This window comes from Streptopelia decaocto (genome assembly GCF_964273445.1).
Source record: "Streptopelia decaocto genome assembly, chromosome: 23".
NCBI classification, from domain to species: domain Eukaryota; kingdom Metazoa; phylum Chordata; class Aves; order Columbiformes; family Columbidae; genus Streptopelia; species Streptopelia decaocto.
The window spans coordinates 971,884-985,283 of record NC_138678.1 but is presented as its reverse complement, the minus strand read 5'-3'; the positions used below and the strand labels follow the sequence as shown (position 1 = coordinate 985,283).

Below are 13,400 nucleotides of genomic sequence, written 5' to 3'. Positions count from 1 at the left end.
ATGGGGTCTGTTTCCAACCAGCAGTTTGCAGGTTAAGTTATATTATTGTCGCAGCCCGCCTCGGCTCCGCGATTATTAATAACGACGGCTGAGCCCGGCCGGGGGGCGCAGGGACCCCCCCCTCCCAGCGCCGGCCCCCCCAGCCCCGCTGCGCCCCAGCAGCGCGGCCGGGCCCGGCGCGGTCCCGCTCCCCCGCTGCAGCTCTTTGGGGGGCTCGGGGTGGGGGGTGATTTATATATTTACCCCCCCCCTCCCCTCCAGCCTCAGGATGAGCCCAGAAGTTTGGGGCCGGTGGCGGCTGCTGGGGTTGTTTGGGAGCGGGGGGGTCCCCGTGCAGCGGGGGGGATGCTGACGGCAGGGGAGACACTTTCTCCAGCGTGGCTTGCTGGGGACAGGGGGATTTCGGGTTGGTATTTTGGGGGAGTTTTTTTCCTTTTTTTTGTGGTTTTTGTATTTTTTTCATTTTTGCCATTTTCCCCCTTTTTTTTTGGTTTGTTTGTTGTTCACGTTTTTGACGGGAGAACGGATTTAGGGCCCCCACTCCACGCAGCGCCCGGGTCGTGCCGGCAGGAGCTGCCTTCACTTCCCGGTCTCCCGGGGTGATCCCGGCGCACACGTGGAGGCAGCGCTGACCGCTCCGCTCGGCTTTTTGGGGACGGTTGGGATTTTTGTGTGATTTTTGTGGGGTTTTTTTTCGTTGTTTGATTCGGGGTTTTTTTGTTTGTTTATTTTTGTTTGGTTTGGTTGATTATTTTCTTTTTTAAATTTCTTTTCGAGCCTGGGGAACCCCGGCAGGATTTGGGGCTCCTGCCGCGGGCTGCCCGGTGGGGTGTGGGCTGGCTGGGCCGGGGGGATCACAGCTCCCCCATCCTCTCGGCTCAGCCGCTCGGTGGGTCTTTCCCCAGGTGAGAAGCCGGGCGAGGAGCCCGTCGGAGACTCGCCCAAGGCCGAGAACGAGTCGCAGCCCCTGCACGGCTCCGGCATCTGCAAGTGGTTCAACGTCCGCATGGGCTTCGGCTTCCTCTCCATGACCGCCAAGGGCGGCGCAACCCTGGACTCGCCCGTCGATGTCTTCGTGCACCAGGTACGGGGCCGAATCCTGCGTGGGGCTTTGGGGAGAAAAGGAGGCGCAGCCCTTAGCATGCCCCTGGGAGGACGCGACATGGGATGGGGATCCCCACGGCTCCCCACATCCCAGCCCAGCATCATCCCGCGGGAGCCGGGGTCCCCCAGGCTCGTTTCCCGTTGCGAGGCGGGTGGCGAAGGGCAGCCCCGGGCTCCTCTCCGGGGACCGGCCCTGTAAGCTGATCCCCGAGCGATTTCATTTTCCCATCATGGTTCCCTGGGGAGCCAGGGATCACGGATCCAGGGGAGCAGGTGCCCACGGGATGTGTCGGAGCGGGGATGCTGCTCACCCCACAGAGGGACCCGGGGAAGAGCTGGTTTTCCCTCAGGGACCAGGTTCTGGGAGCTCTGAGCCGCGTAGGGATGCAGGGTTGGGCTTCCCCCAAATGTAGCTCATCCCCAGGTGAGGGAAATCTCTGTCCTGTCCCCTCGTTTCGGCTGCGGCTGGCACAAAAACCTGCGGGGTCACATATGCGCCCCAATGGATTCAGTACGATAGTGACAGTCTCGTGTCCGGATTTGACCCGCACACACCTTGCTGAGGGGGAAGCCCCACGCGTGTCGGTGATCTTGTGCAGAGCGAAGTCGTGGATTTGGGGCTGCGGCTGCTTGAACCCACCCGGTTGGCAGGGGAGGATCTGCTGGGGGACCCCATTTAGGGGCTGGTGTTTGGAGGTGATGCCCAAAATCAGGGCAGGCGCTGGGATGGAGATGTGGGGCTCAGCACCGACTGCCGTGTAAAGGGCTGGGTGTGATGAGTGTGCCCTGTGTCCCCACACGGCCAGGGAGCAAAGTGACCACAAGTAAAGAGGTGTTGGGGTCTCCGGAGCAAACATGAGTGATTTGGTGGGTACAGTTGGGAGCAGCCGTGCAGGATTTGGCGATGCCAGCTCCAGGGAGGCCCTGGACCAGCCAGCTTCAGTGGCTGTCACTCACCACGGGCCCAAACCCTCCAAAATTGGGGTCTGTCCCATGGAGGAGCTGAGCTGGGGGTACAGGACGGAGCTGAAGGGGGGGTCTCTCAGCCCCTGCCCACGAGGCTGTGGCTGCTCCAGGCAGGGCTCCGCTGGTTTGGCAAGTGAGTGATGATCAGCGGAGAACAAATCCCTTCTCCTTTGGCTGCGGTGTGGTGAAAATGCCTTGGTAGGAGCTACCGTCCCAGGCCAGAAACACTGCTGAGTTTGGAGGCAACAGCTCCAAATCAGCTGGGGAAAACAGAGATTCTGCTGCTTCAGAGGCAGCAAATGGGTCTTTGCATCTCAATGTAGCACAGCGGGACCCAGTGCCCATGTGGGGAAGCCTCCCGCCCTCCCTCCCTTTTTCCTGGGGTTTATTGCCCCCAGACAGTCTGGTTTCCCGATTGCTCTCGCTCGCATTCCTGCAGAAAAAGAGAATTAAGCGGGGTGTCTCTGCCGGGAGCATCCCAGTGCTCGGGGAGTTGTGCAGGTCCCTGCGACCTGCCGTTCCGGGGCTGGGGGAGCCACGGGGTCCCGTGCGCAGCGTTTGCTGTGTTCGGGCGGTACGGTGAATGCTGGGTAAAAACGGGCTGTTTGGGGCAGCAGAGGGGCAGCGTGTGTTTGTGTCATTCCCCGCCCGGTGCCGCGCTTTGCACCACCAGAAGCGGGTGGCTTTGGGCTGGTGCCTAATCTTTCTCCCCCCGGGTTGATCTTCCCCTCCTGCCCCGCTCGCGGGCGGCACAAAGTCACCGCTCGCCTGCAGCGAAACAGCCGGGGCTGATGCCGGGGGCTTTGCCACCACGGAGCGTCCCGGCAGCTGCGCAGCCCCTCCTCTCCTTGGAGAGGGACTGAACTCCCTCCCTCCCTACTTTTGGGGAACGGGCTCTTTTCCCGATGCTCCCCCAAACCTGGTGCTTCCTGAGAGCCCGTACCAGCTCCACTACCCGGGGAGGGGTCAGGTCTGGGAGGGCAAAAGCCGTCACTGGTGGGGGATGATGACACACGGGGCTCAGGATGCTGTTCCGGGCACCCACTGCCAGCACCCCACGCAGCACCCCAAACCAGCCTTTGGGGTTTAACACCCCAGAGCCCCCCATAACTCACGCCTTCCCCTCTTCATTTACATATGTGAATGATGACCCACAGGAAGTAATTGTGGGAGAAAGAAGGGAATTGGCCTCTTTAGATCTATTAAATCACTTTATTACAGGAACCAGGTCTGAATGGCCCTTCTCTGCAGGGAGCGCGTCTCCATCTCCCTCTCCCTTTATCTGATCACAAAGAGATTAAAATCTCGGCAGGACAGGAGACTAACAGGGCTCCTCGGGGCTGCTTTTCCCTCACATTGTGAGCTAAAAATGAGGCATTTGGGTTCAAACGCCTCCCCTGGACACTGGAGATGGATTCGCTTGGGGGCTGTGAGGAGACAGGGGAGATGAAGCAGGGAGAAGCAGAGCAGGTTGTCCCCGGGGAGGTGAGGGGCTGAGCAGCACCCGTGAAAGGTTGGGGGTCTGGGGGTGGCAGAAACCAGGCTGGTGCTGGGGAAGACCCCAAAGCTGTGTTTGGTCCCCTGGGCTCGCACCGCAGCTCTGGGCATCACTCCCGGGGGTGTGGGGCTGCTGGGGAAGGCAAAAGCCAACCAGCCTAAATCCTTGATGAAAGCAATGTTAGTTGGGGGTTTTAGTTTCTTCTTGTGATTTTGGCAAGAACACTGAGAGCCTGTGGCTGCCGTGGCCATGGGACATTTGGTCACACCTCGGTGACACAGTCACACGTGTCCTTGCGGGGACATAAGGCTGTACCCGTGGTTAGACCCACTGGGGCTGGGATGTGGCGTTCCTTGAGTGCCCAGGGTGGTGTGGGCACAGTGGGGCTTCAGTCCCCCGTGGTCCCCTGGGTGCTGCCGTCCCCAGGAGCCTGGCGGGGGTTGATGGAGGGGACAGGGCGGAGGGTGATGACAGCTGCCACTCGGCCACGGGTTTCGGCTGAGCCACCCTGGGCTGTCCCCCACCCGCACTCGTGCTGTCCTGAACAGAGCCGGGCAAGATGCCAGCGTGACGTGGGGTCTCAAAAGAAAACACAACCCCAAAACACGTGTTTAGAGGCAGCTCCATCCCTGAGAGTGCAGCAGAGCAAAGGCACAAGGGAGGATTTCTCTGTCGGGGAGCAGGGTCCTGCCTTGCAGGGTCCCCCCGTGGGGCAGCGGGGCAGGATCCGGCCATGGGATGCAGTTTGTGCAGAGCTGGGGGGGCAGTGGTGCGAACGGGGACCTGCTCAGAGCAGCGGTTTGAGTGAGCCCGTTGGTTCTGCGATGCTCCTGGAGGCACAGGACACATCTGATATCTCACGTTTACTCCTTTCTCATGTGCACCATCGCTCCTGCGTTCGCTCTGCAGGACCTGGGACCCCTGAAGTTATGTGTGGTAGAGAAGTGTCCTCACCCTACGCATCTCAAAGTGTGTCCCTGGGGAAGGAAGTTTTTGGGGTAGAAATGCAGGCTGCCATCCCTGCTTTCGGGAGGCGGGGGAGACGCAATTTTTGTTGTTGTTAATTTTTTAAAATAACTGCTGGAATAAAATCATCTCGCACCGCTTGTGCGCCGCGTCCTGATGGCAGAGAGGGAAAGAGAGCGGCTTTATTCCACCCCTGAAGCTCCCTCAAGATGCACACACACACAAAAAAAGCCTCCTGTCTCTGTGTAAAGATTAACTGATGGCTGCAGGCACATCCCTTCCCCCAGCTCCCCCTCCCCGCCCCAGGGCATGGAGAGAAAACACCCTTAAATGGTCTCCCAGATAAAACGGCCCAAATGAATGGGATTGCGCCTGTTGGAGCCGGGAAGGGCCGGGATGGAGCCGCTGCCTTGGCGACCCCCGTCCCTGCTCCCCCCAGCTCCGATGTTTCCTTTTCCGTGTTTACTTGGTCCTAAGAGTAAGTGGGTTGAAGCTGAAATCAGCCAGGGAAGGTGTGTGCTGCTGCCCCCGCTTTAAGACGGGACTATGAAATTATTATGCAGCAGCTAATCCTAATTAGCTGCCCCCTGGGAAGCGCAGGAGGGTTTTGGAACCCTCAGGGTGGGGAAAAATCCAGCTGAAGGAGTGGGGATTTAGGGCAGGTAGTTGATGGATTAAACTCTGTGGCACATGTTTTTTTTTTTCCTTTCCAGAATTAGTGTATGATTTTGCTGGCTTACGGTGGGAAATTAAGAGCAAGCACAGTCAATTTGGCAGGAAAGCGGCTGTGCCCCAGAAGACCAGGCATCAGCCCCTGCCCACCGGTTTATTCCCGGTGCAGGAGCAGAGGAAGGGGCTGCTCGGAGCCCGCTGTGCCGAACCTGAGCCCCGAGGGGCTGCTCCCCCTGTGATGTGCCTGACCCCCCACGATGGGTCCTCGGGCGTCATGGGGTGACAAAAGTGTCCAGGGCACGTGTGGCTCCGTGGGTTGTTGCATCAACCGCAGCAGCTGGGGGGGTCCAGCTTTCCTGGCCCCTGTGGCCATTTCCCCTGCACATGTGGGGGAAACTGAGGCACGGGCACTGCCTGCAGTGGAGCTGTGCTGCCCAAAACGCTCTGAGCAGAGTTTGGCATCGCCGCTCGTGCTCCCGCAGCCCAGCATCCCAAAATGACTTGTTTTCGGAGGGATTTAAGCGGCTGCAATGCTGTGGTGCGGGTAGCAGGCGAGGTGCAGCGGCCGCTCCGCCCCAGGCCCCTCCGGACACAAAGATGGTTTGATTGAGTGGCCAGGGCTGGCTGGGAATAAACGTCCCCTTGTGTCGCGCTGGGGAGGCCGCGGGGACAATGGTGACCCCGGGGCCGCTGAGCCCCTCTGGAGCCCAGCGGGGTGGGGGTGAACCAGCGGCCGGATTTGGGGAGCAGTGGCCAGATTTGGGGTGCTCCACGGTGTCACCCCTCCGGGAGGGGACGCAGGTCTAACGTGGGGTCTGTGATGAGGGATGAAGAGGAGGGATGAAGGCAGCCACGTGCAGGTGGGGAAGGGGTGAGGGTGGGGGACAGCGCTCGGCTGCTCATGTGCTGTGTCTTTGTTTGCCGTAAATAACCACGGAGCTGCCAGGGTGCCGGATGGTGGGGGGATGCAGAGAGGTGCCCACCATGCTGCCTGGCAAAGGGGGGGGCCTGGCAGGCCATAGGGAGCTTGGGAGACGTGGTGCCAGCTCTGCTGCTGTTCCTTTTCCCACTGGTTAACTCTGGATCCTAATGACAACGAATGAAATCCTTGCTCTAGGATATACTTTAAACCAGTTTTATTCTGAGGATGGCAACACTTTGTGGTCCCAAGCCACGGGTCATCCTACACCCCCCTGGTACCAAAACCATCCTCCCCCAAGACCAACCCCTGAGCTCAGCCCTGGACCCAAACCGCAGCACCCAACAAGGGCCGTCTGTCCGTCTGTCCCGCGGCGGGCGAGCTGGGCGCAGGGCTGGTGCGCAGAGGGGCTGCAGGGGGTCAGAGGGGCCTCGGCCATGCCGACCACCCTTCCTCCCCCCACCGTGGCCTGGAACTCCTGGAATTTGGGCAGCGGGAGCGCGGCCGCCGCCGGCCCTTTGTTCTCGCTGGCCGGTGGCTCCCGGCCCTGGCCCTCCCCTGCGCTCCCCCATCCCCAGCATCCCCGGCTCGCTCCAATCCCCCCTTCCTCTCTTTATTTTTTTGGGGGGGGTGTGTGTGTGTGGAGGCCTGGGAAGGCTCGGGCTTTGTGTGTGGTGTGGGACAGGGGCTCTGGGCCCCTTCCTTTCAGATGCAGGAGGTATGCAGCTAATTCAATGGGCTGCAGTTTGATTACCTATCTGATAACAGAGGAATGCCAGCAATGTGTGTGTTTTGGGAAGGGGGCAGGGGGGGGATGCGCAGGGGCCACCAGCCACTCTGCAGCCTCACATCAAAAGGTTGCGGTGGGGGGGGAGAGCTGGGGGTGCCCTGGTCGCTTCCCCCCCCCCTTCCCTGGGGAGAGGGCGTTTCCTTTGGCCTTTTGGTGGAGGTGGTTGTCATCCTCACCCGCTCCTGGAAAATAAATCGCTTCCCCCCACCCCATCATGTTGCGGCAGCTTCTGCCTCAGCCCTCCTCTTCCTCTAGAAATTTGGGTAACGGATGGATCATGGGGGGACGGAGCTGAACCCCAGCACTTTGGTTGCCTACAGGTGGTGATGCCCAAGGCACGGGCTGAGCTGGGGGGCATTGGGGTCCCCCCATCAGGGCTTGGCTTTGTCCCAAAGCTTGGGGCTGTGTGCCTGGGAGTTTTCATCTCTGCAGTGTAAACACAGCTGGGGCTGTAAACACCCCCGATAAAGAGGATCTCTGGCTCTCGTCCCCCTGCCGCAGAGTGATGCTCACCATGGAGTAATTAATGCTCACCACGGAGTGATGCTCACCATAGAGTAATTAATGCTCACCGTGGAGTAATTAATGCTCACCATGGAGTGATGCTCACCATGGCGTGATGCTCCTTGCCCCCAAAACGCTGCAGCTGCTGCTGGAGGGGGGTAAATTCACCATCCACGGCAGCCTCATCACCCAAACCACCTCACAAAGGGGTTTGAGAGGGACCATGGGGTGGCACATTGGGAACGGGGCAGGGTTAGTGACCAACCATGAGGTGCCAAGGCTGAGCTGCGCACCTCCTGTGTTGTGCTGGCAGCTGCTATGCACACAGAGCTTGGTTGATGCTCAGCATCCTCCCAGCGATGCTCAGCACCAGGGGAAAGCTGACGTGGGGCTGGGGAGCAGCCTCTGGCTGTTGTGCTGAGCACAGGAGGGTGTTTACCAGCGGAGGGTGGTGATGGGACTGCCCAGATCGGCCCTGGATGGGCTGAGGTTGCTGTGAGACTCTGTCACATCCTTTATCTCACTGGGGACCTTGTTGCTGGTGGTTTGGCTCACCCTTTTGGGAGCAGCAGCAGGTCAGAGCGCAGGTGGTCCCATCTGGACCGCCCTGCACCCCATCCCCACAGGCAAGTGGGCTGGGTGAGTGTGGGTGACTTGGCTCATCCCCAGGGCACAGAAAGGGCAGAAAAGTTGCAGAAACAGGGGCCTTGAGGACTGTTCCTCGAGCTTTGCCACGTTCCCACTTCCCTCATGTGCCCACAGACACACACACGGGTCCTGCTGAAAACAATTCACTCCTAAAAAACAACAGCTCCATTTCCTCCCTCTTGTAAAAACAGAGATGGGGTGTTTCCTCGTGGGTCCTGTGGGGTGGGAGAGGAGAACTGACCGTGCCCGCCCGTCCACGGGCAGCGTGCGCACGGGATCGCGCTGTGGGAAGAACGGGCGACCGCGGCCCCACGTGATGGGAACTGGCCGGGCCATGAATGGGAAAGATGCTCCATTCATAAATGCAGGTCCTGCTGCAGCCGTGGCGCCGGCTTTGCTGGGAATCCCCAGCCCGCGGGAGCTGCTCCTCCCTCCGCCAGCAAATCCCCCTTAACTCTTTGCTCACGCTCGTTTGGGCTCCGCTAACGAAGCCGAGCAAAAGCGCTGCTGTGAATCATGGTCCTGCTCACGGGGGGGCAAGAGATGACGGCTACATCGCCCATCTCAGCTCCTCCCGAATTGGTTCAGCTCAAAAGGACGGAGCTCGTGAAAGTGGGGTGGATTTTTCTGTCATCTCACAAACCCAATCCCGAGTCTGAACTCCCGGCTTTGATTGCACAGTGATGAGTGATGTGGTGATCCTGGGCAGGACAGGAGATGCTCCCAGGAGCAAATGGCTGCTTAATGAATGACTGGGGGTATTTAAAGGGCTTGAATCGAGGTGAGCTGCAGTGCGGGGGGTGGCTGGGACCCTGGGGTGACAGTGCCACCTCCCAGCCTCCTGGTCCTGCTGTGGGTCCTGCGTGAGCAGGGTTTCATGCGCCTCTGCAAAGCCTCAAGATCCTTTTGTCTTTTAAAAGAGATATCTTGGGTCTCCCATTGAGCATCCCCAGGCCGGGGTGGCACGAGGTGCAGGGGCAGCTCTCACTCCCCAGCCCGGGGTGTCGGTGGGAGAAAAGGGCTGTTTCGCAGTGCTGAGAACCAGCGTTTTACAGCAAATACTGCTGAAATTGGGTCAGGGCTGGCTCTGCTGGCCCTTGCTTGCCAAACCCATGAGCCCCATTCCGCCAGGTGCCCCAGCTCACTGAAGTCCCAAATTTTTGGGGAGATGAAGGTGCCTGGACGAGCTTGGTCCCCAATGTCTGTCCCCTCACACGGGGCAGGCACAGGGGGACGTTGGCAGCCATGGGAGGTGTCTGCGGGGCTGGGGGTTGTGTGAACACCCCATCTCAGTGCTGACCCCCATCCTTTCCCTGTGCCACCCCAGAGCAAGCTCCACATGGAAGGTTTCCGCAGCCTGAAGGAGGGAGAAGCTGTCGAGTTCACCTTCAAGAAGTCATCCAAAGGTTTGGAGTCCATCCGGGTGACCGGCCCAGGGGGCGTCTTCTGCATCGGCAGCGAGAGGAGACCCAAGGGCAAGAGCCTGCAGAAACGCAGATCGAAAGGAGACCGGTAAGGTGTGGCTGGGGCTGATCCAGGACGGGGCCCGAGCCCATGGTGCGGGGACGGGCCGGGGTCCGCTGGGCGGGCAGCGACCCTTCCTCGGGGAAAGCGGCTTCCTGGGGCGGTTAATGAGCGGCAGATGCAGTTTGGTGGGGAAAGGGCAGCAAAGCAGGAGCGAAGGGGCAGAGGTCAGGGACACCCCTCGTGTGGGGGAGCCGCCCTGGGCAGGGGTAATTTTCTCAGAGATAAAAACCCTTCCTTGTGGGAAGGAAATGGCCGGACGTCCTGGCAGCGTCTCCCACGGTGGGGAGCCCCAGGGCAAGTTTCTGGCCAGCCCTTCATCCCTCCCTTCCTCTCCATCCTCTCCATCGCGGCTGCCCAGGAATGCCTCATCCCGGCTCTCCCAGCGGATGCCGCGCTCCCCACTTGGCTCTTTTCACGAGTGGGTTTTGAAACGGGTTGTAAAGGAATTGGGAAGGAAAAGGAAAGAGCAAAGGGTTGTCATTGTCCTAGAGAGATGCAGGATTTAAAATGGACACAAGGCATCTCCCTCTGCCCACACGGCTCTGGTGGGAAGGTGGCACACAGGGGACAAGTGCTAAAAGCTGTAAGAAAAGCCACTTTTGGGGTTGTCCCCACACTGATGGTCACAGTCCCTGCAACCGTTCTCCTGGCTCTCACTTGTCCCATTGCCTGTTCCTGCTCTGCCCAGGCTCTTGGTGCACAGTGTGTAACCTGGCCGGCTGCAGGGTCCGTGGACACAGGAGCCAGAGGGATTGCAGCCCCCAGCGCCCGGGTTTGTGTCCCCCCGTGCCTCGGTTCGGTGCAGGGGTTTGCTGCCATCTCCTGGGTACCAGCAGCACCACCGAGCCAGGTCCAAACTGGCCGTGCTGGAGCTGGGGGTCTGAGGGGACCAAACCCACCAGCCGCCCCCAAACAGCAGACCCCACATTCCTGCAGAGGCCGGGCCATGTTGAGCTCCTCATGACAAGAAAGACCTTGAGGTGCTGGAGCGAGTTCAGAGAAGGGCAACGAAGCAAGTGACAGGATGAGAGGAAATGGCCTCAAGTTGCGCCAGGGGAGGTTGAGGTTGGATTTAGGAACAATTTCTTCCCCAAAGGGCTGTGGGGCATTGGAACAGGCTGCCCAGGGCAGTGCTGGAGTCACCATCCCTGGAGGGTTGGACAGACGGACATGAGGTTCTCAGGACATGGGGCAGGGACAGGGGTGGGGGACAGTTGAACTCAATGATCTCCTTTCCAACCAAAATGATTCTATGATTTTAAGCCCAGCTCTGGCTGTGAAGCCAGATGAGTCCCGGGCACATCCACAGCAACATCCCACCTCATTTTATTTCTCCTCCTCGAATCTCTTTTCCTCCCCCCTCTGGCAGATGCTACAACTGTGGGGGGCTGGACCACCACGCCAAGGAGTGCAAGCTCCCGCCGCAGCCCAAGAAATGTCACTTCTGCCAGAGCATCAGCCACATGGTCGCCAACTGCCCCGCGAAAGCACAGCAGTCCCCCAGCTCCCAGGGCAAACCCGCCTACTTCCGAGAGGAGGAGGACATGCACGGCTCGGCCCTGCTCCCCGAAACCCGGGAATGATGGTGGGTGACAGGGAGGGGGGGGCGTCCACCGGGATGAAAAGGCTTTGGCAAGGCAACGGGCAGGCAGGGAGGGCAGGGTGAAGGGCTCGGGGAGGGAGGGTGGCAGCACTAACAGTGGCGACCCGGCGTTGGGACAGAAAGGTCCTGCCGCAGTGTCCCTGCACGGAGCTCATCCCATGTCCCCAGCGTGCCAAAAGCCCTGCTTTAATTGGGATGGCTCCTTCCAAAAGTAGGAGGAGGCAGCACGCAACACACCTTAAAAAAATACTCATATTTGATTATTTTCCAAAACGAAGCCAGTAATGTGTCTGGGAGGAGGAGCGGAGAGGCAGCACCTCTGGGATTCGCTTATGGATCCTTGTTCTCCTGAGCTTCAAACAGGCTCCGGCACAGCCTGGGTGAGCTGTGGGGACCCGCTCGGAGCCCGTCCCGGCCCTCTGTGCCCCACGGAGCGGGGCGAGAGGGACAAGGGGGGCAGGCTGGCTGCAGAGCGCCGGGGAGATGCCCGTGGGCCGGCCCCACGGGTCCCTCTGCTCCTCACAGCTTCTCACTCGCAGGTCGGTGCGAGGATTCGCGTTTTTTTTCTGTGGTCGCTCCATTGCTGAAAGCAGCAAAGCCCAGGTTTGGAAGGACACGGGGCATCTCTCAGGGCTGGGCTAACGCTTCAGGGCTGCGAGCCGAGGCTTGGGGAGATCAGGTCAAAAGAAAACCACTTTATTTTTAAAATGTTTTTCCCCTAAGGCTTCCCAAGTGCCAGCCCAGAGAGCACAAGGTGTTTCCTGCAGCCAGCTCTTCCCCTCTACGGCTTCTCCCTGCCTCCGAAACGCGGAGCCAGGGAGCGCGAGGGCATCATGAGCAGAAATGCTCTTGGTTGAGTTTTGGGAGCTGGACACGGGGCAGAAGCGGCTCCCGGGGGTGTTGCTGGCAGCGTTTCCCACCCGGGGCTCACGCAGATCCAGGCTCCCCAGGTCTGCGGATCAAACCCACACAGGACAAAGAACATGCACGTTTCTGCTCCTCCTGCCCATCCCACGCTCCAGAAACGTCCCCAGGGGCACAAAAAGAGGGTCCCTAGGGCGTTAGCAGCTGCTGCCCTCCCTCCCCACCAGCCCCCCAAGTCTTGCCTTTATTTATTGGCCCCGGTGACAGCCCTTCTCCGGGGCCGCCCCCCCGCCTGTGCCGAAGCCAAGGCCAAGTGAAACCTGCACTAGGACGTGCGTGAATGACGTATCTTTGGGTTTATTTGTTGTCTTTGTTTTGTTTTCTTTTTCTTCTTTATTTTTTTTTTTTAATATAAATATTCTGGGTTTGTATTTTTGTATATTTTAATCTTTAAGGAAAAAAAAAGAAAAAAAGAGTGAGAGAAAGGACATAATTCCTGCAACTTATTCTCAGGTATTCGAGCAATCTCAGGGATAAAATGCCTCTGTAGCCCAGTGCTGGACAGAGAGGAGGGTTTTTCTAACAGCACAAAGATGTGACAAAGTTTGTATTGGAAGCGTAGATCTACCTCACTGGATGTTCTCTAGGTGGACTGACGTGTCATCAGGCTTTTCAGTTGTGGTTTTTGGTATGTTTGGGCTTTGTTTTCTTTTTATCTGTATTTTAATAGTCTCTTTCCCTTCTCCACTGGACTGAGGAGGAGTTTGGGTCTGTAGACCCGTGTGCGGGGAGGGAGAAGCCAGGCGGTGCCACGGGGCAGGGACAGCTGCTAGAGCCCACATCGGCTCCCCAAAATCCAGACCCGCTCCCAGCCCGGTGGCTTTCGAGGACTGTCCTCCATTTCTCTCTCCCGCTCACGGTCCCACATCCCCTGCCCACCGTCCCGGTGGGAACGCTCCAGTCTGCCCCGTGTCCCCCATCGCCGGGATGTCACGCGGGCTGTGGTCAGGAAGCCAGGATGGGGGTCCCAGCCCCTTCAGGGGGACACGGCAAGAGCTGAGGTTGTTGGGAGGCTGAGGGTCACCCTCAATCCCTGTCCTCTGGCAAGGGGACCCCCTGGGACAAGGGATCCGGCACCAAGATGCACCCAAGTCCAAGGGAGGTGCAGCTGCTCCATATTTCTCCTCCCTTCCTGGCTTTTTCCCCCCAAATGTCGGCTGGGAAACTCCGAATCCCTGCTTTTGGGGCATTAACACCCCAACACTCCACTTTGCATCCCCAGGGGGCCGGCTGGAGCCCTCCCGAGGAGACGTGTCGGGCCGTGGGCACGGCTTCTGCT

General features: G+C 59.4%; 1 protein-coding gene across 1 annotated transcript; it reads left to right on the top strand.

Annotated features, from left to right (window-relative positions):
* On the top strand, positions 1–11,177 carry LIN28A (lin-28 homolog A; the record flags this gene model as incomplete). The annotated part of the gene is made up of 4 exons (XM_082071293.1): positions 1–31; positions 906–1,084; positions 9,395–9,579; positions 10,964–11,177. The coding sequence occupies 4 exons, from the start codon at positions 1–3 to the stop codon at positions 11,175–11,177; spliced, it is 609 nt and encodes a 202-aa protein (XP_081927419.1).
* Positions 11,178–13,400: the final 2,223 nt, after the last annotated feature.